This window comes from Pseudonaja textilis, chromosome Z (assembly GCF_049901715.1).
Source record: "Pseudonaja textilis isolate UNSWEBS1 chromosome Z, rPseTex1.2, whole genome shotgun sequence".
Classification (NCBI taxonomy): Eukaryota; Metazoa; Chordata; class Lepidosauria; order Squamata; family Elapidae; genus Pseudonaja; species Pseudonaja textilis.
In genome coordinates this window covers 15,698,302-15,720,866 of record NC_142008.1, presented here as the reverse complement: position 1 = coordinate 15,720,866, position 22,565 = coordinate 15,698,302, and the positions used below count along the sequence as shown (strand labels likewise).

Below are 22,565 nucleotides of genomic sequence, written 5' to 3'. Positions count from 1 at the left end.
ATGATACTCAAGACATGCTTTCCATTAATTTATAGTTGTGTTTGTATTTTTCTCTCTGAAGGTATCACTCAGTTAAAATCCATTTTCAATCAGAAAAGTAAATAACTTGAAAGGACTATGAATGAGAACAATGTTCTTAGGAACGACAAAGAATCAAAAGTTAAAATAGGTTTATATATTCTGTAGAATATACATCTCTCAGGCAATGGTTTATTTACGAAAAGGGGCATACATCCTTCAGTGATTAAATTAAATAGAGTTAGCCCTGGAAAAATGCCAACACAAGCAAAACCCTGCTTAAATGCCAAGAATGAACCAGCTACTTTACCTTGGAAATGACTCGAAAATGGTAGAAAAATAGTCCCATTTAAATAAATATGAATATAAATATAAATATAAATATATATAAATATATATATATATATACACACACACATACACACACACATACATACATATACATATACATATATATATATTCATATTCAGTGTGGTTTTTGGTTGTGTATTTGCCATTCATAGAACAGGTTTTGTTAAACAGAGTTTGAAAACCAAGAAGTGAAAACCTGTCCCCATACATATTTCTGTTAAATGTTCAGGATTAAACTACTGATTCCTTCAACATTTGCTAATCTGAATCAAGTTTCAGAACCACTAATTTTTTTGGTATTATGTAAAAGCACTTCTCAAGAAACTGCTGAAAATAAGCATTACAAATCTGGACTAATATCACTAGGGGTAGGATTCTATCACCAAGGGTGGGATTCTACCACTTCACACCTATTCGCTAGAACCGGTTGTTAACATTCTAAGCAGTTCGGAGAACCGGTTGTTAGAAGAAATTACTGGCCTAATCCTGTAAGGAAGGCAGGAAGGAAACATTCTGGTGTTGCTTACAGGAACTGCCTCTCCGTTAACCCTTATTACATTCTTGGCAGGACTAGACTTCCTGTCTCAGGAACTTCTCTGGAGTTTTTCCCCCTACTTTGCTGGTACTTTGCTTGTGACCATTCAAAGTTACAATGGCACTGAAAAAAGTGACCTATGACCATTTTTCACACTTACGACTATTGCAGCACCCCCACAGTCATGAGAGGCCAGGCGAGGAGATGTGTGCCTCGATGAGGCCAGGCGAGGAGATGTGTGCCTCGATGTGAATGATATTGAGTTGGCCACACCCAGCCAATAACATGACCACCAAGCCATGTCCATCCAGTCACATGACCACCAAGCCATGCTCACCACCTAAGCCATGCCCACAGAACTGGTTGTTTAAAATTTTGAATCCCACCCCTGCATATCACCAATTTTGGTTGCAAGGAGTTGCTAAAAATCAGAATTAATGTTTGAAGGAATAAATGTGCAAAAAAGACCTTTAGCAAATTCTAAATTGAAGCACTGTGGCAATTAATGGGCTGATATGTATGTGTTGTTCACTTAATAATTAAGACAGTTCCGTTGCGCCTTTTCAATGATAAGCTGGAATATTATCTTAACTCTTGAAGCTGTTTAAAAATAAGTGTAATATTTAAAGAATATTACTATTTAAAATACAATTTGTATAACAAATTATCTTAAAAGACAAGATAACTGAAATGATGAAATTGGTGTTACTCTATAATGTTATGTATTTCTTCTTTTAATACATCTAGATTTCAATTACTTCACCTCATTTCAATGCTACTGATCTTTAGTTATGTAAACTGACATTTTTACAACTTTAATTCCACATAGCACACAATCCTCTCTTCCAAGAGCCACATATGTTTCTTAGCAATATGAAATATTTTTTTAAAAAAATAATAATCCTGCAAAACATTAAAGAAAGGGAACAAGCTAATTTTCAGGTACAGAAAATTGCAGTGCTACCCCTATACAAGGCAGTAAATCGTGTGTTTTCACATATAGATGGCTAAATCATGCGTGCAGAATGTTAAAACTGTTTAATGCATTTCATATATCAAGCTCAATGGTGAATAATGTAATAATAAATCTGGCTCAATTAAAAAAAAAAAGGCTATTTATCCCCACATTCATCAAAATTGCAGACAAAAGAATTCTCTTAGGCTCACTTTTGTTCCATAACTGCAACTTTCCAGACTTTATTCTGTTCTTCATCACTGGTATATTTAGATTCTAAATTTTCTGGATCTAGGACCCCTAGAAAATCTACTAGGACAGGGATCTCCAATTCCTGGGGCACAACCCGGTACTTGACCATGGCCTGTTCAGAACTGGCCTGTGTAAGCGGCAGACGAGCACATGTGCTCATAGCTATTTCTGTGAGTGGGGCTAGTCACATGTGTGCTCAAAGCTTCATTTGTGCAAGCGGTGACTCATCAGTCACACAAATGGAGCTTCGTGCAAGAGAGGAGTACATGCACGAGCCAAGCAGGTATGACCCCAGCTTACACAGAACTACCGTGTTTCTCCAACAATACGGCCTCCACCAAGAGGAAGGCCCAGCATGTTTTATCGGCATAAAATCAAATTAAGCCCTCCCCCCGAAAATAAGGCCTATATTAAACAAGCAAAATGGGGGGGAATGGCGGGGGGGCTTGCTGTTAGGAAGTAGTTTTGTTGCATATCTGGATATGGTGCTGCCTGCGTTGACTTTGGCGTTGGTGGGGCACTTTGTATCAGGAGACCTGTCTCCACTGTTGCTTTCCCTTCTTCCCATGCTGCCGTGGCATTTAGAGCAATGCCGTGGTGTTTGGCGCAGCCATGTGCAACCAGCCAGGGCTCCTCCCTGCAATGGGAGCCCAGCGGAGACACTAAGTTTCAGGCGCTCCTGTCGCTGCCTTCCCTTCACCTTTGAAGGCAAAGCCAATTCTTTAAAAAATGACGCCCCACTACCGGTACAACAAAGCCTCCCCTGCCCGAGAGGGCAGCCCAACCCCAGGTGGGGAGGCGAATCTCCCAGGGCCGCAGCGCAGGATTGGCCCACCCCAGGAGAAGCACCCAGCCACAATCCCTGCCTGGCTCCAGGCAGAGCATGAAGAGCTTCACCTGGGGCGCCCAGCACAGCTGACAGGCAGGCCCTCCTGCCCGGCAGTGGAGCTCTCACCAAGGCAGCGAGCACCTCCCCACTGGACCCTTCTCTCATCCTGCCAGGGCCACGCCAGAGCCGTGCGGGCTGGGCAGAGCCGGGGAAGCAAGCCGCGGGTGCGTGCCCACCTGCCAAGCAAAAGAGCCGGGCCAAGTCCCTCCAGTACGAACCTGAAGGGGCCACAGGGAGAGGCCACCCGAGGCAGTTATAGCGCCCACCCATCCATGGACAGGGAGGCAAGGCGACGACCTGCGCCACGTCCTTCTCTGACCTGAGCCCTGCCGAGTCAGCGCCTCTGCCTGATGCCCGTTCCTCTGCAGCATTTGGAGCTGCTGGTGCATTTGGAGATGTGTGGGAATGTGGACAGGCTGGGTGAGGGGTGGAAAGGATGGGCAGCTTCGGGCTCTCTCCGCCAGCCAGGGAAGCAGGACTGCCATCACCTCGCCTCCCTGTCTGCAGACGGGTGGGCACTATCACTGCCTCGGGCAGCCTCTCCCAGTGGCCCCTTCAGGTTTGTGCTGGAGGGACTTGGGAAGGAAGCCAAGCTCAGGTTGGCCCAGCTCTTTTGCTTGGCAGGCAGGCACGTACCTGTGGCTCGCTTTCCTGGCTCTGCCCGGCCCTGGCGGGATGAGCAGAGGGTCCAGCAGGGAGGCGCTCGTTGCCTTGGTGAGAGCTCTGTTGCAGGGAAGGAGGGCCCACCTGTCAGTTGTGCTGGGTACCCCAGGCAAAGCTCTTCGCGCTCTGCCCAGCGCCAGGCAGGGATGGTGGCTGGGCGCTTCTCCCGAGGTGGGCCAATCCTGCACTGAGGCCTCAGGAGATTCACCTTCCCGCATGGGGTTGGGCTACCCTCTTGGGCAGGGGAGGCTTTGTTGTAGTAGGGCATCATTTTTAAAATAATTGGCTTTACCTTCAAAGGCAAAGGGAAAGTGGTGACAGGAGCGCCTGAAGCCAAGTGTCTCCGCCGGGCTCCGGTTGCAGGGAGGAGCCCTGGCTGGTCACACATGGCTGCGCCAAACACCGTGGCATTGCTCTAAACGCCACAGCAGTAAGGGAGAAGGGAAAGCTATGGTGGCAGAAGGTCTCCTGATACGAAGTGCCCCACCAACGCTGAAGTCAACATCCAAGCTGTCGCTGCCCGCCCACCCAAGGATGCAAGGGGGGAATTAAGTCACCCCCGAAAAGATGGCCTAGCCATTTTTGGGGGGGGGTCAAAAAAAATAAGGCCCAGCCTTATTTGGGGAAAAACACGGTATTTCCTCTTCCCCCACCCACCCACCAGTTATCAGAATTGGAAAGGTTGCGGGCCAATTTTGGAGCCCTTATTGCAGACTTATCATCCTACAAACAAACTAATGATCCTAAAGTAGAAAAGGAAACTGAATGCTGAGATCACACTTTAGAACAAACTCGATTTCATTGAGGGCTGCATCAGGGTTGTGTTTGACCTCAGGGGGGGGGGGGCTGTGGTCAGCATAGCCAGTGTAGGCATGACCAGCTTGATGTCACTCATGTTGGGCCCAGCTGTGATGACCCCAGCACTTTGCCAGAAAAAACAGGCTCCCAATCTCCGTTTTCAGACACAAAGGCCTCCTGCAGCCCTCTGCCAGTGAAAACAGAGCTCTGTGCTATCCTACTGTGCTCTATTTTCACTGACAGAGGTTCCACGGACCAGTCCTTTGCTGTTTCCAGGGCAGTCTTATGGGCCAGATCTAAGCACCCTGCAAGCTGGTCTGGCCCCCAGGCCTTGAGTTTAATACCTCTGCTTTAGAATGTTAATTCTGTTCATTCAGTGACCATTCAAAGTTATAACAAGCACTGAAAAAAGTGACTTATGACCATTATTCACACAACCATTGCCTCTCCATGGACACATGGTCAAAATTTGGATGCTTGGCAACCAATTCATATTTGTGACAGTTGTAGTATGCCAGGCAAACAACCCATATATCCATTTTTTAAAACTGTTGTCCTTAATATGTAATTTAGAATATTTTTTCTGAATATATTGTATCTAGCTAGCCATCCATCCATGCCCTTTTCTCAAATCCAAACATTTATTCTTGCATTTTTGGAGACAGCCTAGAACTTACTGCCTGTCAATCTTTTCCTCAAGCAGTTGTGAAAGTAGACAAGAACCAAAGAGTTATTCTTGAGCACGGACTATTGATAAACCGGCTCTCCTGAACAGAACAACTGTTCTCTGAAGAGAAACACAACTATTAAGAGAAACTCAGGAACTACAGAATATAAGATGGAAACCACATGTACTATTACAGCAGAACCAAAGTTCAAATTTAATGTTTATAAAGTCTCCTCTCTCTCTAGTTGCATAGTGCAATGATCTCTAAACTTTCTGGCTTTGCAGACCAGTGGCAGTGGCGGGAGAAGATGGTTGTGGGCTGCAAAAGCAGTGGGTGTGCCTGTTTCCTTGCAGTTCCACTTGTACAAGCATTTGGCACTCACACTTGTGCTCAAGCATGAAGCTCCATTTGTGCAAGCGGCAGACACATGCACCCACCACTTACACAAATGGAGCTTCACATGTGAGCATGGTTATCTGCCATTTGTGCAACCAGTTCCAAACTGAGGGTCCCTGGTATAATGGACTCTGAATTTAGATAGAGCAATGCTCACATTTTACAGAACAATGTGAGTTCAATCCTAGCAGATGCAGATATTTCTTCTCTCTGGGCACGCTGAGAATATATCTGCTGGAAAAAAAAACTCTGTATTGGCGATAGGAAGGGCATCCGGCCAGTAAATCCTCAGCTCCATTCAGTTGCCCGGACTCCACTCCACAAGGGATTATGGGGTTGTTAAAAGAGGATGGTGATGAATGCCCATGGAAGTAATAAAAAAATCAAATTGGCAATCGTGATTGCACAATATAAGCTCCACCCATTTTCTATATGTACCAACACTGCATGCTTGTACAAGGGTTCAGCTTTAATTGTGCTGTCTGATTGCCAACCTGATTTATTGAAACCCTTATCCAGATATCCCTGTTCGGATGGGAAGAATGATCGACAGCTATATGAGTATTTTGTCTCAGGCTTCTCTGATTCTTGTCTTGACTGATTATACCCTTATATTTATTCTACATGGGCTATATTTGGTCTTCTATTTTCTCTTACAAAATGATAATGTATTATCACCTGGAGCAGCCTTCTCCAATCTGGTTCCTTCAAGATGTAAAATATCTTCCACTTCCAACCTTTCCACTAACCAGGGATTCTGGGTTTTGTACTTCATCGTATCTGTAGGGGATGGCTGGGAAACCTGAACTTACAAAGCACTCTTCCAGATGGGAGAAAGAAAATTCAAACTGAGACTGCAAAGCAATTTCCCACATTAAGGGGAAATGAAAAGTAAATACAGTCTGGACAGATAAACAAAGTGATCCTTATCGAGGGAAGGAAGAAGTTTTATCTGCCACGCTTTGGTTCTGACAAAATCATTCACAATATAGAAAAGCAGAAATCCACACTGCTGGCTAACAAACAGAGAAACCATTAAAAAAAAGGTGGGAGGGGGGGGGGCTGATTGCATTTTATAGAAAAATTGGATTTATGGGGACAGGGAGGAGGAGAAGAGGAGGAGGAGGCTGAATTTCCCTGAACCTTTCACAACAAATTTGTATATGGGAAAGCAACTTTTACCCTCCTCCTCCTCCGCTTCTCTTATTTTTGGGAAGGTAGATGTCATTTTGAATTGAAGGTTTGCACTGAAGATTCCCCAGATAGCTCAGGGAAAAGAAACAGCTGTGCCCTAGTCTTGGTTTGTTATCTGCTTCAACTCTCCCTTGATTAGACAGCACCACAGGGTGGAACCACAGACAAAAACTTTCCCGCTCCACCTACTCTAGGCTCCTAGTCTTAAGGGAATGACATCTGTGCATTGGAGTAAAACAACAAGAACAGCTTGCTGTGGGTGGTCTACTTCTTCCTTTCAACCTCCTCCCTCCCCAATTGGTTTGAGACAATTGGCTCAGGCAAATGTCTCACTGCACAGATTCTCATGACCATCCAAGTCAGATAAAATGGAATTATATTTCTGCATATTGCAACTTCTAATGGAAAAATAGAGAAATTTTTGCAGTAATCCCATCTTGCTAGGGACTGGTCAAGATTTCTAAAGGCTAACAGAAGTCCAATGGCAATTTAAGGGGATCAACCATTGATCTGCAGAACCAAGTAGTGGCTTACAGCATCTGAAGGATCCGAATAAGAATGGTTCTGAAGAAAAAGACAACCAAGAGGAAGGATTTCTTGGCCAGAGGAAAGTCACAATCTGTTCTCTAGTGGGTCCGGATAATGCAATAATGGAATTAAAGTTACAGAAAAGCAGAAGCAAGCTGGAAATGGGGAAAAACTTGGTAAGATAGTTCCACACTGCAAACAATTAGCTGGAAAGGGATCAAGAGTCCTTTTGCTGTGTTTATTCAAGCGGGAAGACTTTTGTCAGGGCTGTTTTAATTCGGATGCCTTTTTTGGACTTGTTTGCTTAGACAGTTCAGATAGCCTCTGAGGCAAGTACCTTGTGTAACTTGGATTGCCTTATCCTGCTTTTCTGTCAAGGCAGAATTTTCATACACCAATCTGCTAGATGGTGAAAGGAATGGGAAGTCAATGAAAATGCTAGCATTTTTCTTCTCTTCTGTCTTCTCCAAATCACAAAGTCAATCAATGCAGCTGCACAGAATGACTGAGCATGAAAAAGAGAAGCCGGATAGAATGCCAACAACAGTGTTTTTCATTCTATGGAGAACCAGGTTCAACTCTCTGCTGAGTTGGGACATCTCAACTTAACCAATTTCATTGGGTCGTTCTGAGAACATATTGAAATGGAAACACTGTGAACGTCTATTCTTGACAAAAAGGTGACATCTCAATGAAATGCTATTACTCTAGAATTCTAAAAGATCAGCAACATTCTCCTAATAATTAATAATTAAAGATTTCCTTGAAGAAGAGAAAGAACATGTTGCCTTAATGCTTTCATCCTCAAATTATCTGGACTGGATCATTATTTAAGAAAATGCATTTATCATTTAATCCATTCAGTGGCTTTGAGGTGGGGCAATAGCTAATATGGGATTGGATTGGTATACAATGTACATCTACATAATTATATAAAAGCTGGTGGCTTAGTGATGGCAAGGAACCAGAATTATATTTATGGTATTTAACAGTTATCCTTGAAAATAAACAAATTGGTTTACAGGACTGCAACTGTGGCTCCACTGTCACAGAGTGACAAGCTATCTTATATACCAAATTGCTCATTAGTTTTGGCAATTTTCACCTGCGCCTGCAGATGATGCATTTCAGCAGGGAATAAACTTCAGTTCCACAGCCCATCTTCTACAGCAGTTCTTCTCCAAAGCATACAGAAATACATTATCCCTTCCTCCAAAAAAGCAGATGTAGCAGATTTTTTGCGGGGGGGGGAGAGAAGGTGGGGAGAGAGAACTTTTCTAAAACTAAATGATGCACCAAAAAGTTCAGAGAACAAAATAATAACACCAAACAACAAATAAACACCACCACCAAATAGAAACTTCAACAGAAAATGAGAAGGAGAACAGTTATATTCCATACATTGTACAATAGATAAATATATCATATGGTTTGTGTGGTTGCATTATAGCAGATCACAAAGACTCAGTTGCCCAGCATTAATCTTGCTTTATTGCAAAGATGAAATTCTGCATTCTCTACTACAAAGAACGTATGCTTATATATTTGTGCAGGGGGAGTGGGGATAGAATTCCAGATGTATATTATTTTCTCAGCTGGAATTGATATACTAGCCTTCTCTTTTTAGGAAAGGTGGTTCAATTTATACACAAATACAAAAGGAAAAAGGAAAAAAAGAAAATAAAAGAAAGGGTAACATGTCAACCTAAACAAAAGAAAATGAAAATCTCAGCAACTCATTTAACCTTAGCCTAATATGCTTAGACAGTGAAGCCGAACAGTGCTTGTACCTTGCCAATGAGTGTGAACAGCAGGATAAAATATAAGTTTTACTACCTGAGCTCTTTTGGCCAATAAAATATTCCATTCAATGTTTAGAAAAAGGATCTTCAACGAAATAATAATAAAATTATAAAAACACAAAAGAAGAGAGAGAAAAATCTACAACCACCACCAAACAATTTCAAATGGAATACTGTTTTCACTTTGCAGAAGGAAAATATTCACCACCAACCCTACAATTAGCTGGAAAATTACAATAATTACAGCAATTTTGCATCCCATCTCCAATCTAATTAATAGATATATGATCCTGCCAACATGTAATAATCAGAATCTGAAACTACCCAGATACTAGATGTGTTTTATGAGCTGAACAGAGGTGGAATAATATAAAGGTGATTATTTGAAATATGGACAATTCCACTTGTGTGCCATGCTTCCTAAGTAAAAAAAAAAAAAAAGGAAATTCAACAAGGATATTATTTCTATTTTAAAAGTAGATTTAAATCAGGAATTTCAAAGCCAGTTTTCTGTAGCACTGCTAGTATGGTTTCAGTTATCAGAATGAAAGAGCATTCTGAAGAACAAAAGGATATTCTCAAAGGAAGGAATTCTTTTAAGTGGTACAACAAAACACTGCCTTTAATTTACCAGGTAAGTTGCCAAAATATTTCACACACTTTTTCTCTAAGCACTGATGTCATGCAAATGCACCACCTTACATTTTTCCAACATATGATTTTAAGCAGGCAGTCCGATTTGGAAAACAGATATAGAAGATTAAGAGATAGATTCATAACATTTTAAGGCTACAACAGCACTGAAAAAAGTGACTTATGACTGTTTTTCAAACTCATGACTATTGCAGCATCCCTCATGGTCATGTGACTAAAAATTCAGATGCTTGGCAACTGACTCATATTTATGACAGCTACTGTTCTGATCAAGGCTTCCTGAGACCATAATTAAGCACACGCTTATTTAAAACAACTCTTGTTTTATTTCAACACTGGGAATTATGTTCATTCCCAGCCTGTAGCAGTCCTTTCGAGATAAGCACCCGCCTTTCTTTCTTTTGAATTGCTGCCAACAACTAGAGTGCCAAATGAACTATAAGAAAACAACCAAAGTACAAAGTCCACACAGAGCTTCAAGGATTAATCCAAACAGAACAAATGACTTTGCTTCCTACAAAGGTTTCTTCAACTTTGCCTGTCCTTTTATACCTTATGGTGGGGGGGCAATCACCTCCAAGCCTTACTCCTGAGTTGCCCCTTTTGTTTCAGTTGCTCTTCCTTCTAGCAGCTCTGCACACAAGTGCACTGGGAACAGGCTCCCCTTGTTCCTCTGCCTCACTGCTGCCAGACTTTGGAGGCTCCGGAGTCAGCACCCCACTCCCAGTTGGTCCTGGCCCCATATCTGCATCGGATGCAGGACCCTCATCTGAGTCTTCCTCAGACTCCCAGACTCCCCACCGTCCGATTCCGCTGCTGTCTGTGCAGGCTGCTGGCGAACCACAACAGCTACAGGGTCCCCAGTTCACGTGATCACCCTTTGCAACCTCCTGACAAGTAAAGTCAATGGAGAAGCCGGATTCACTTAACAACCATGTTACTAACTTAACTGCAATGATTCACTTAAAATCAGTGGCAAGAAAGATCATAAAATGGGGGAAAATTCACTTAACAACTATCTCACTTAGCAAATGAAAATTTGGGCTTAATTGTGATCATGTCAAGGATTACATGTATTGGATCCAACCTTTCTTCAATTTTCCTGTTGGAGAAGGCAATAGAGAACATGTGTGTATATCTGCACATTTAGTACTAGAAAAGAAAGTTATATCCTTTGAAATTCTTTACAGTGCCTAAAAACAGGACACAGAAAGCTCCATCCTTCTCAGTCACTCATCCCATGGTATTTCTGGAGGGTGATGGGGATCTAATAATTGATTTCACTTTCTCACCTCACTGCTTCACGGGGAATTTATCAACTCAACTTGCTCCCACATGATAAGCTGTGAAGGCTTCTGAGCTGACAAGATTATTCCATAACAGAATGTCAGACTCAGAACGCCTGCTAGGTTTCAGAAAGCCACAAGAAAAATGAGCCTACAGGAGCGAGACCCCATAACTCAAAGATATATTACTCTGCTTCATCAACACTGCAAAAAGAAATGAGGGAAAGATTGGGCAGAAAAAAGTAATAGAAATTCAGAAATATAGGATGACATCTACAATGGCACTTCAAGTCACTGTTTTGCCTTTGGCCAACTTCTAACATGTTGTGAAATAAAGACAAAGCTTGTTTCCCTGGGTCTATCAGCATGACATCCGAACAATGAAATATACACTCTGCATGGAATGTAGCAAGAGGAAAATAAATGGACTAATAGGGCAGGCCACTATTTTCAATGGCAGCTCTGGTTATAATAAGCCGCCTTGAGTCACCATGTGCTGCAATATAAATTTTCTAAATAAATAATAATGCTTATAGTGAAATATCCTTGCATTCTCCTTAACTATGGCATATTCACATAGGCAGAATAAGCTGGGGAAGTATAGAGGTAGTGTTCCTCCTGACCCTATACTATAAAGGTAATCCTCAACTTACCACAGTTCGTTTAGTGACCATTCAGAGTTACGACACTGAAAAAGGACACTTATGGCCATTTTTCACACCTACATTGCGGCATTCCCAGAGTCACATGATTAAAATTCAGGCGCTTGGCAACCAACTCAAATTTAGGATGGCTGTAGTGTCATATGATCATCTTTTGCAACTTTCTGACAAGCAAGGTCAATGGGCAAGCCAGATTCATTTATCAGCCATGTGACTAACTTAATAACTGCAGGGATTCACTTATCAACTGAGCTAAGAAGAGTCATAAAATGGGTCAAAACTCACTTAACAAATGTCTCACTTAGCAAGAGAAATTTGGAGCTTAATTGTAGCCTTAAGTCGAGGACTACCTGTATAGGGTTTCCTGTTTGAGCAGTGGGTTGGACTAGAAGACCTCCCAAGGTCCCTTCAAACTTTGTTATTCTGTTGACAACAAAAAGCAGTTGGCTGGAAATGTTATATTAAGTCAGTACATCAGCAGGCAATGTACAACTAGAAAGTAATGAAGAAAGAATGAAGAAAAAGAGAGCGAGAGGGAAGGAGACAGAAAGAAAGGACACTGCAGCCTTCACACCAATGGTACAGCACAAAGCACTTATTATTTTAAAGCCACTGTTTTCATCTTTATTCTTCAGGTCAAAAAGTTCAATTTCAGAATTACAGACAAGGAACATTACTTGCAAAGCTTGCTTGGTTATTTCGGAACTGAAGATACGAAACACAAATAAGAATGGATGAATTTGTCAGTACTATTTTTCCCCTCGATTTTTGTTCTTCCTATCTTAAGTCCATTCCACATCAATTTATTTTTTAAAAGGTATATTAGTTAACCTGTATTTTTTTCCTGCATCTGTAGCCATGTACACATTTTTATCCACAAGTGGCTAATTATAGCTGAATCCAGCTAACTGCAGCAATTGAGATTGGAATTTCTGTGGCTAGGTGACCCAGTTGTAATGAGTGATGTGGGCCACTTAGCAACTGAAATTCCAGCACTTACAGTTGCCATTATTAAGTGAATCACCGTGGATCATTAAGCAATAATGCCATGCATTTGTAATCTCCTGATGGCTTCCACACTGACTTTACTTTAAGAAGCCAGCAAAAAAAGTTAAAATGGCCATAAAACGCTGCAATGGCCTCAAAGAAAGACCATTATAACCTATTTAGGGCTGGCATAAGTTCAGTCACTGAATGAATGTTTGTGTCAGGATTCTGGCAGTTACCCCAATTAAATCATGAACCTCGAGCCAAACTTCCAAATCTTCAAAAGTTATTGGGAGTTAACATGTCCAACATTACCTGGGTGTTTGTTAAGCAAAGAACCTGTATGTTCATTTTTGTAAACTGTTTTCCTTAATTTGCAATTTAGAATATTTTTCCTGTACAGTGAAATCTCAGGTCGCGAATGTTTCTGTTCACAACCAAATCAGGTAGTGAACAAAAAATCCACCCAGTTTTTAAATTGGGTCATGATTCAAATATTGGATGGCGAACAAAATTGGCACAAAAAGATTTCCTTTCTGCACCGATTTCTCCTTCAGTGCCATTTCATTTTTACTGCATGCATGCACAGTTGGACATCCTTCCAAACACGACAAAATTGGGTCACGACCAGAATCCAAGAACGGATAATGGTCATGACCTGAAGCTCCACTATATTTAGTTAACCATTCATCCATGCCCTTTTTTTCAAATACACACATTTCTGCTTGGATTTTTTGGAAACAACCCTGTACAATTCTTTGGAGTTCAAAACCAAAGGAACTATTCCCAATGTACAGGTAGTTCCCAACTTACAACCATTTGTTTAACGAAAGTTTCAATGGAACAAAAAAAAATGTGACATGACCATTTTTCACACCACTGTTGCAGCTTCCCCATGGTCATGTGATCAAGATTTGGATACTTGGCAACTGATTCATAGTTATGATGGTTGCACTCTTCTGGGGGTCACATGATCCCTTTTTGCGACCGAATGACAAGCAAAATCAATGGAGAAGCCAGATTCACTTAACAATAGCGATAGCCCTTATACTTATATACCGCTTCACAGTGCTTTACAGCCCTCTCTACGCGGTTTACAGAGTCAGCCTATTGCCCCCAACAATTTGGGTCCTCACTTTACCCACCTCGGAAGGATGGAAGGTTGAGTCAACCTTGAGCCTGGTGAGATTCGAACTGTCAAATTGCAGACAGCCGGCAGGCAGCAGAAGTAGCCTGTAGTACTGCACTCTAACCACTGCACCACCACGGCTCAACAACCTTAACAACTGCAGCAATTCACTTAACCACTGTGGTAATAAAGATCATAACATGGGACAAAACTTACTTAACAACTGTCTAATTTAGCAACAGAAATTTTGGGCTTACATTTGTGGTTGTAAGTTGAGGACTACCTGTACTCCTTTAATGGAATGGAGAACAGGATTTTCATTCACTTTCACCAGTCCAACCAAGTTTATTTTTGTTAAAGAATACAGCCACATTATTAAAAGAAAACAAAAATACCCCAAGCTTTTTAATTGTCTATTTTCAACATTTACTCTATTTCTGCATTTTAATTAGCTTATGATAAAGACACATAATGAATCATCTGCCCAGCAGCAGGGAAAGTAACACAACTTGGCATTTTAGTAAATGAAGATAAAATGTGCAAAGTCAGGGAGAGATTTTACTTACTTGTGCGAAGAACTGAAGGGGTGACTTCAATTTCACTTGCTGCTTCGTAAGATGCGGCAGCTGTGCCCAGTTCACTACCAAAAATCTCAGGGCTTTGGGTGCCTGTAGAACTGGCACTGGTGCCATCTCCTCCATGGTTTGGATCTTGCTCATCAAATATAGCCACAAGCTACAAACAACAAATTAATTTGTAATTAGAAGGGGAGTAATACTACAACTCCATCTTCATTATCAGCTACATCAAGCCAGTAAGGATATTTTATTAATAGGACTGATCAATTACATAAGAATATGGCCTACAGAACCACGTTGCTCCCACTCAGTCATGTGAAACTTCCTCATTAGAATTCTTGATTTATGTGCAAATTGAATAATCTGAAGTCACAGGATAATCCTCGTGTCCCTCACATCCCAAGCCTTTTTAAAGCACATTTTTAAAAAATAAAAAAATAAAACCCGGTTACTCTTGCTTTAAATAAGACTCATCCTCCGCTACATAAGGACTGCTGCTATTTAAATCGTTCCAGTATTTTTTTACAACTGTTAACTATGTTGCTGAATGTATTATACTGCTATTCTGTATGTGAGGAAATAAAATCATTTTAACTAGAAATCAGACAGATTAAAATGTCTTGTCAGATTTGATATGGGCGATCTTTTCAAATCAGATACTTGGTTACATTCTTGAGCCACCAGATGTTAAATATAATAACTAATAGCTATACATGTAAGAAAAAGTAGAAAACTTATAGACATTTTAAAAAACAGTTTCTCTCACCCTCATTTTCTGAAGAGGAGACGGTCACTTTGGCAAAGTTAAAATATAGGCAATACTATTTAATACTAGATGGAATACTTACAATACAATACAATCCCCAATACCTATTTAATAACAAACCTGAAGGAAAATGCATAGAGAACTGCACCTTAACTCAACCAATTGTAACGCATAAAATGTGTTATATATTTGCACTCACATAGTCAACTAAATTGAACAGCATACTGCTTCTCTTACACTCAGCAATAAAAGTGGATATTGACTTATATACTCAATTCTTTAGTGGCATACAGACATCTGAATTTCCTGCTAAAAAATAAAAGTAGGTCCTTGTGGTTCACTCTTTCCCAGAGGAGACAAAAATCCTTGGGATTTTTCAGTTTCCCTACCCAAAGATTTATAACTTCATTAATTCTACCTTTCCTTCCCCCCAGCCTCCCCTCCTGATACTGATCAGGGGCTCATTATAAGTTACTGTTGATGTAGTCATCATCTCCTGTAATTAGGCATAAATGTGTTCAGAAATGGATAAATAATAAACATTTTCAGGAATGGATTCCATGCAGATTAGAACTTATTGAAAAATGATCAAAAGATGATTGCTCAATATAGAGGTACATAAAAGAAGATGTAAGTCTTGTCACCTTTTAATGTTTAAGTGTTGTACACAACTTTTCTTTGTTGTAAGATTCCTAGAAGGTTTGCAGAGGGAGGAGGGTCAAACTCAAAAGGAGAAGGATTTTTTTTTTTTTTTGTCAAATGCTTGCAATGTAATAAAAATAAGAATAAAACATAAGTTTAAATATAAGAAATAGGAACTAATAATTGAGGACAATAGGACAGGGATGATAGGCACGATGGTGCACTTATACACACCCCTTACAGACCTCTTAGGAATGGGGTGAGGTCAATAGAATTTCATTACATTATAAACAATTACAACCAACCTGCCTTCAATCAAGGTCCTTACACTGCACGAATCAAAAAGAGGGCTGTGAAAATATTTACAGGTCACATCCTGGACATAAACTGTTTCAATTCCTACCCTCAAATCGAGGCTATAGAGCACTGCACACCAGAACAACTAGACATAGGGACATATTTTTCCCGAACGCCATCACTCTGCTAAACAAATTCCCTCAACACTGCTCAACTATTTACAAAGTCTGCACTACTATTACTATTAATCTTCTCATCACTCCTTATCACCCATCCCCTCTCACTTGTGACTGTATGACTGTAACTTTGTTGCTTGTATCCTTTTGATTTATATGTACTGTTTCCTAGTATGATTTGATTGCTTATCGTACCCTATGACTATTAGTAAGTGCTGTACCTTAAATTCCTTGTATGTCCAATCACACTTGACCAATATTCTATTCTATTCTATTCTATTCTATTCTATTCTATTCTATTCTATTCTACAGCAGAAACAAAACAAGCTTCTTCCTGGAACCTTGGAGATTGTCACTGGAGATCACTTGAGTTTTTCAAGGAAAATGTGGACAACCCTTTTTTTTATTTATTGATTTGATTTGATTTGGTTTGTCAATCGCTTACAAGACAATAGGTATATGTATAAACATGAGTAAGAATACAGGAAATAGGTATGAATAAATGGGACAATAGGACAGGGTTGGTAGGCATGATTGTGCACTTATGCACGCCCCTTACAGACCTCTTAGGAATGGGGTGAGGTCAATAGTGGATAGTTTGAGGTTAAAGGAGTGGGAGTTAGAGGATGTAACAACAGAGTCAGGTCGTGTAATCCAGGCATTGACCATTCTGTTGCTGAAGTCGGACTTTCTGCAATCAAGTTTGGAGCGGTTTACATTGAATTTATATCTGTGGTGTGCTCTAGTGTTGTTGTGGTTGAAACTGAAGTAGTCATTGACTGGTAGGACATTGTAGCAGATAATTTATCTGTGATAAGAGGATTCCTGCCTTGAACCAAGGGTTGGACCAGAAGATCTCTAACTTCCTCTCCAACTCGTTTGATCCTAGAAAATTAGGAGAACATAGCGTGCAAGCTATGTAATATAAGATACAGGGTTAATAATCATTTGTTCAGTGACTTGAAGTTACAATGGAACTATGCAATTGTCCCCCAAAACAAAGGGCAATCCAGCAAGAGGTTGCAAATGGCAATCACATGATTTCATGCTTAACAACTGTGCAGGATTTGCTTAATGACCACAACTGGAACTGGTGTCCTTAGTTGGCACAAGTCATGCCATCCTTTAAGACAATATCGCTTAGCAAAGAATTTTCCAGGTCCAATTATCATCATTAATTAAGGACTATTTCTATAAATCACTAAATATGCCTTATCCCATATTTACCTGAATTATTTGCACACCATTTTAATAGCTGCATTCTTCAAAATATTAGCAAAAGCAAAGTATAAAGTATATATTGGCTGTATTCATGTAAGCTGACTGAGAATGTTAGCTTGCTATAACAAGCAGCCGTGCTGGCACATGGTTCCCAAATTGCTTCATATAGAGCAGAAGTGATAATATTATCAAGGAATTGTACCCACAAAATGTCTATTTGTCTATGCCACAACTCAATCTCACAGCTATTCCAGGCAGAGAAACTAATAAATGGAGGAATTTCTATGCATTCTAGTTCAACTATCTCAAAATAAGAGATTCTCCCAGAATCGTAAAAGTTACAGATATTGGATTTGTCAGCCAGCACGGTGCTAGAAGCTCACATATAAATTTGCACTGCAATGTTTTATCCGAAAAGTCTAAAGCCAGATGGTGGTAGAGGTGGCGGTTGGCTTTGCACGGAAAGCTGTGAACCTAATCCACAACAAAAGTGTGACCAAATATCTATAACAGTATTTTAATGCAGCCTGAAAATATCAACTCATTAACCAATTCCCAAGAGAGATATTCCTTCTCTTATATGAGATCAGACTTTATACAAAATAGCATAAGGAACAGCACTAATAAAATCATAGATTCTATAGCATAATTGGGGGTTATTTCATTCTGTGTTGACACTGTGAGTCACCCAGAGGCTCCAGAAATGGGTAGCACACAAGCAAAGAAAAACAAAATATGTGAATAAATAAATAACTAACAATAGATTCCTGTAGTTGGAAGTTTAATTGTACCAAGATGTGAGCCCTTTGAATGTGTTCTTGCTACTACACTGCATAAAGCAGAAAAAAGGTTGCAATGCCAGAAAACTAGCAATTCCTAAAATTTGTGACAAATTATAGATTTGGGTTTAATACCTTATGATTGCTGTAATATAAGAAAGACACTACACATGTAGAATTACAGATAATGCCAAAGCAACATTGTACTATTCTTTAAATCACAGTCTTACATTAACTGATCATAGGTGGTACATCTTGCTGACAAGCTAAGTATCTGACATTATGCCCACATATATATCTTCCTGGGACCTGATACCCAAATATTCAATACACATGTCTGCAAACAAAAAAATGTTTATATTTCAGCTATCTGCACAAAAGTGTTGTTGTTACAGAAGTTCATGATGAATATATAAATGTCAGAAGAAAGGACATGCTGATTACCTTAATGTTTGGAAAAAAGAGAAATGTCACAGAATCACTTCCATGGTAATTCCACATTTGACCATCACTTGTCATTTTAATGTATTCAGTAGAAAGTGCAAAGAACTATGTGCTTTCCTTGTGTAGGATGACAATCCATTTCCATTTCTAAAATTCAACCTCATTGTCCAGCTTAATTAGGAAATTTAATGCCCAATTACCAAAGTACTTTGGAAGAGTAATTACGAATAGTACCAGAGGTGGTATTCAGCAGGTTCTGGAGAACCGGTAGTGGAAATTTTGAGTACTTGGGAGAACCGGCAAATACCACCTCTCATTGGAGATTTTACAGTATCCTTCCCCTGCCACGCCCACCAAGCCACACCCATAGAACCGGTAGTAAAATAATTTGAATCCTGTTGAATGGTACTTGTGATTTTCCTTGATGAACAGAAGTATCTTAACTTTAATTATCTAGATAAAATATTGTGGGGAAAATATGAAAGGAATGGAAGACAAACAGAATCCTGTGGTTTCCTAGCAATCTGGTCAAATGAAATTATCTGGTGGATGAAAAATTGGTACAGAAAACATCCAATAAACTTTTTCTCAAAGTAACATTTTGCTTAAACTACAATTCTACTTTGTTTTTGTGGTGACAAAAGGTCAAAAATATCGTGGTAGATATTTGGTAGCACTTTTTTGTTGTTGTAGATTTAACAAAATAACAGAGATAGAAAGAACCTCGGAGGAATCCTAGTCCAATCCCTGCTCAAGAAGGGATACCCTATACCACGAGTGTCAAACTCGATTTCATTGAGGGGGCCACAGGGCTGTGTTTGGCATGAGGGGGCATGGCCAGCTTAATGTCACTCATGTAGTGGGCATCTGTGGTGGCCTGAGCACTCTGCCAGTGAAAATGGAGCTAGGGCTTGTGGCTTCCTGAGCTCTGTTTTCACTGGCAGAGGCACCGCAGGCTGCTCCTTCACTGTTTCCCGGGCAGCCCTGTGGGCCAGATCTAAGCATCCCACAGGCCAGATCCAGCCTGTGAGCCTTGAGTTTGACACTACTGCCCTATATCATTTCAGATACAGTAAATGGCTGCTCAATCTCTTTTTAAAACTTCCAGTATTGGAACATTCACAACTTCTGCACCTCTATAACTGTCTGGTTTGGTTCTGCAACCCAACAGGACAGACACAGACTTCAGAGAGTAATTAGCACTGCAGAAAAAACAATTACTACCAACCTCCCTTCCATCGAGGACCGGTATACTGCATGAGTCAAAAAGAGGGCGGTGAAAATATTTACAGACCCCCTCACATCCTAGACATAAACTGTTTCAACTCCTTCCCTCAAAATGAAGCTATAGAGCACTGCACATCAGAACAACTAGACACAAGGACTGTTTTCCCCAAATGCCATCACTCTGCTAAACAAATAATTCCTTCAACACTGTGCAACTATTTACAAAGTCTGCACTACTATTACTATTAATCTTCTCATCATTCCTTCTCACCCAATCCCATCCTACTTGTGACTGTTTGACTATAACTTTGTCGCTTATATCCTATGATTTATATTGTTTCCTAATATGATTTGATTGCTTATTGTACCCTGTGACTATTACTAAGTGTTGTACCTTATGATTCTTGACTCTTGACGAATGTACATTTTCTTTAATGTACACTGACAGAATTTGCACCAAGACAAATTCCTTGTGTATCCAATCACATTTGGCCAATAAAGAATTCTATACTATTCTGTTCTTGAGGCAAGCTATTCCACTGATTAATTATTCTGTCAGGAAATTTCTCCTTAGTTCTAGGTGGGTTCTCTCCTTGATTAATTTACAGATCAACAGAGTTGGAAGGTACCTAGTAGGCCATCTAGTCCAACCTACCACCCAAGCAGAGGCCCTACCCCATTTCTGACAAATGGCAGTCCAATCTCTTCTTGAAAGCTTCCGTTGGTTGATTGTTCTCACTGTCAGAAAATTTCTCCTTATTTCTAGGTTGAATCTCTCCTTGATCAGCTTCCTTACATTATTCATTATCTGGCCTTCGGGCACTCTGAAAAATTGCTCTATACCTTCCAGTCCCCTAACCATCTTTGTTTTTCTTCTCTGCAAAGCCAACCCTCACCTCTACCACCATTTCATTTTGCAATTTTCTGATCAAAAGACCACAGTGCAAATTTATATGTAAGCTTCTTTGTGCAGATTGAGAAATTTTGTATTTGTAACCCTAGATTTTGTGAAGATATTTGTTTTGAGAAGACTGAAATAGAATGTACAGTTATTCACTCTACTCATATAGGTAAGTTTATCTGCCTGGAGTACTTGTAAGTCTAGCAAAAATGTCAGTGTAGTAATTACTCATTTGGAAAAATTATTAAAGGGGGAAGTTCACAAATCACATTGTAGGTGAAAAGTAGATATTCTGACATAGTGTAGGCGATATCTGATCTATATTACTTGCCTGATGAGGTCAATTGCACAGATGAAATTTCTTCCCCTAACGTTAGTCTTATTATATCAATTCCTTTTCTGGCAGCCAAAAACTTTTCATAACTCACTGGTAGGTCTCAGGATCACCATCTGAACCTCAAATATAGGGGTGGAAAGCTAAAGGGATTCTTAAGACTAATTAACTTCACAGCAACAAAAAAATTGGCATAGGCTCACCAGGAAAAAAAAATTGTATCATGCGGTCCAGACTGATACTATAGACAAGCCAACTTTTTAATCACATTGTTCTCCAAGGAACACTTACTATGACTTAATATCTAGAAATAAGTCATCAGTAAAGCAATGATTTTGTTATTATGTTTAAGTACTGATCTGCAACCCTGGGCCCCTGAAGAGGGAAAACTGGTTTCAAAAGTGCCAGCCTAATAATAGAAGTGTTTGCAACTAATATCAGTGTCACTTAAATATGTACTAAAATTTAGGAACTGATTTAGATGCAACAAAAACACAAAAAACAATGTGTGTAGAATAATCTTGCATTGTTTTTGGAAAGAAATTAGTTAGAAGATAGAAGATAGAAAGAATTGTTCAACAGAATGAACAATTCTGTTTTTCATATTAAAAAATTCAAATTTGTTGAGTCTGTGAAATATGACTGATTGATCAACAGATTCACTATAAGTCTCTCCCAAATATGTCACAATTTCCAAGAATTAACAATTTGCTATCGTGGTTTTCCTTGCCTTAACAAAATATTGTATGTATTACAATACTGCATATACAATACACCTCCATTAACCAATCAAGAGGCAGCAGCGCAGCCAACCAGCCCAGCACACCAACCCCACCACCAGTATTTATAAAGAGACGGCAGCTCCGATCACACACTGCTTGCACTGGCACGAAGCCGAAAGCACCAGCCTGAGGATGGCGAGTGGGACCTCGCCGAAACATCGCCAAGATACTCTTAATCTTACACGGGAAAAGACCCAAACACACCCAAACCTACATACCTATACCCTTGAAAATCTACGAATATTATATATTTGTTCGGGTATTTTCCCACGTCATTATAGTTGTGCTTTTAAAGTTGTAGCAACATTTCGGCAGAATCTCATCTGCCATCATCAGGCTTGTGTATTGTGTTCGTCTGTGAGTCAGGCTTCATTGCCGTTTCTATTTTAAATTTGGTGCTAGCCTCGTGCTTTGTTAGGATGGTTTTTTCTTCATCCTGATTGGTTGGGAGTCTTGGTCTGTGTTTATTGGTCTTGGAGTTTGCTTGATTGGTGTTTCTAATATCTTCTGTCTGTTTTGTAGCATTTTATGATTGGCTGGCAACATTGTGTTTCCTGTGTTGGAGGCTTTTAATGCGGCTTGACTTTGGGTAAAAGGACGGCTATCATTTATTAGGAAGCTAGGTTTCATCTGGGTTTTTAAAAGCACAA

At 40.1% G+C, this 22,565-nt stretch overlaps 1 protein-coding gene across 22 annotated transcripts in view; it reads right to left on the bottom strand.

Moving 5' to 3' along the window:
- The window catches only part of PARD3 (par-3 family cell polarity regulator), a 612,541-nt gene that overhangs the window by 369,558 nt on the left and 220,418 nt on the right, over positions 1-22,565 (bottom strand). For all 22 annotated transcript variants that reach the window (XM_087915556.1, XM_026710113.2, XM_087915560.1 and 19 more), the window contains exon 3: positions 14,335-14,503. In XM_087915556.1, the coding sequence (XP_087771682.1) occupies positions 14,335-14,503 (169 nt within the window). The remainder of the gene's footprint in view (positions 1-14,334; positions 14,504-22,565) is intronic.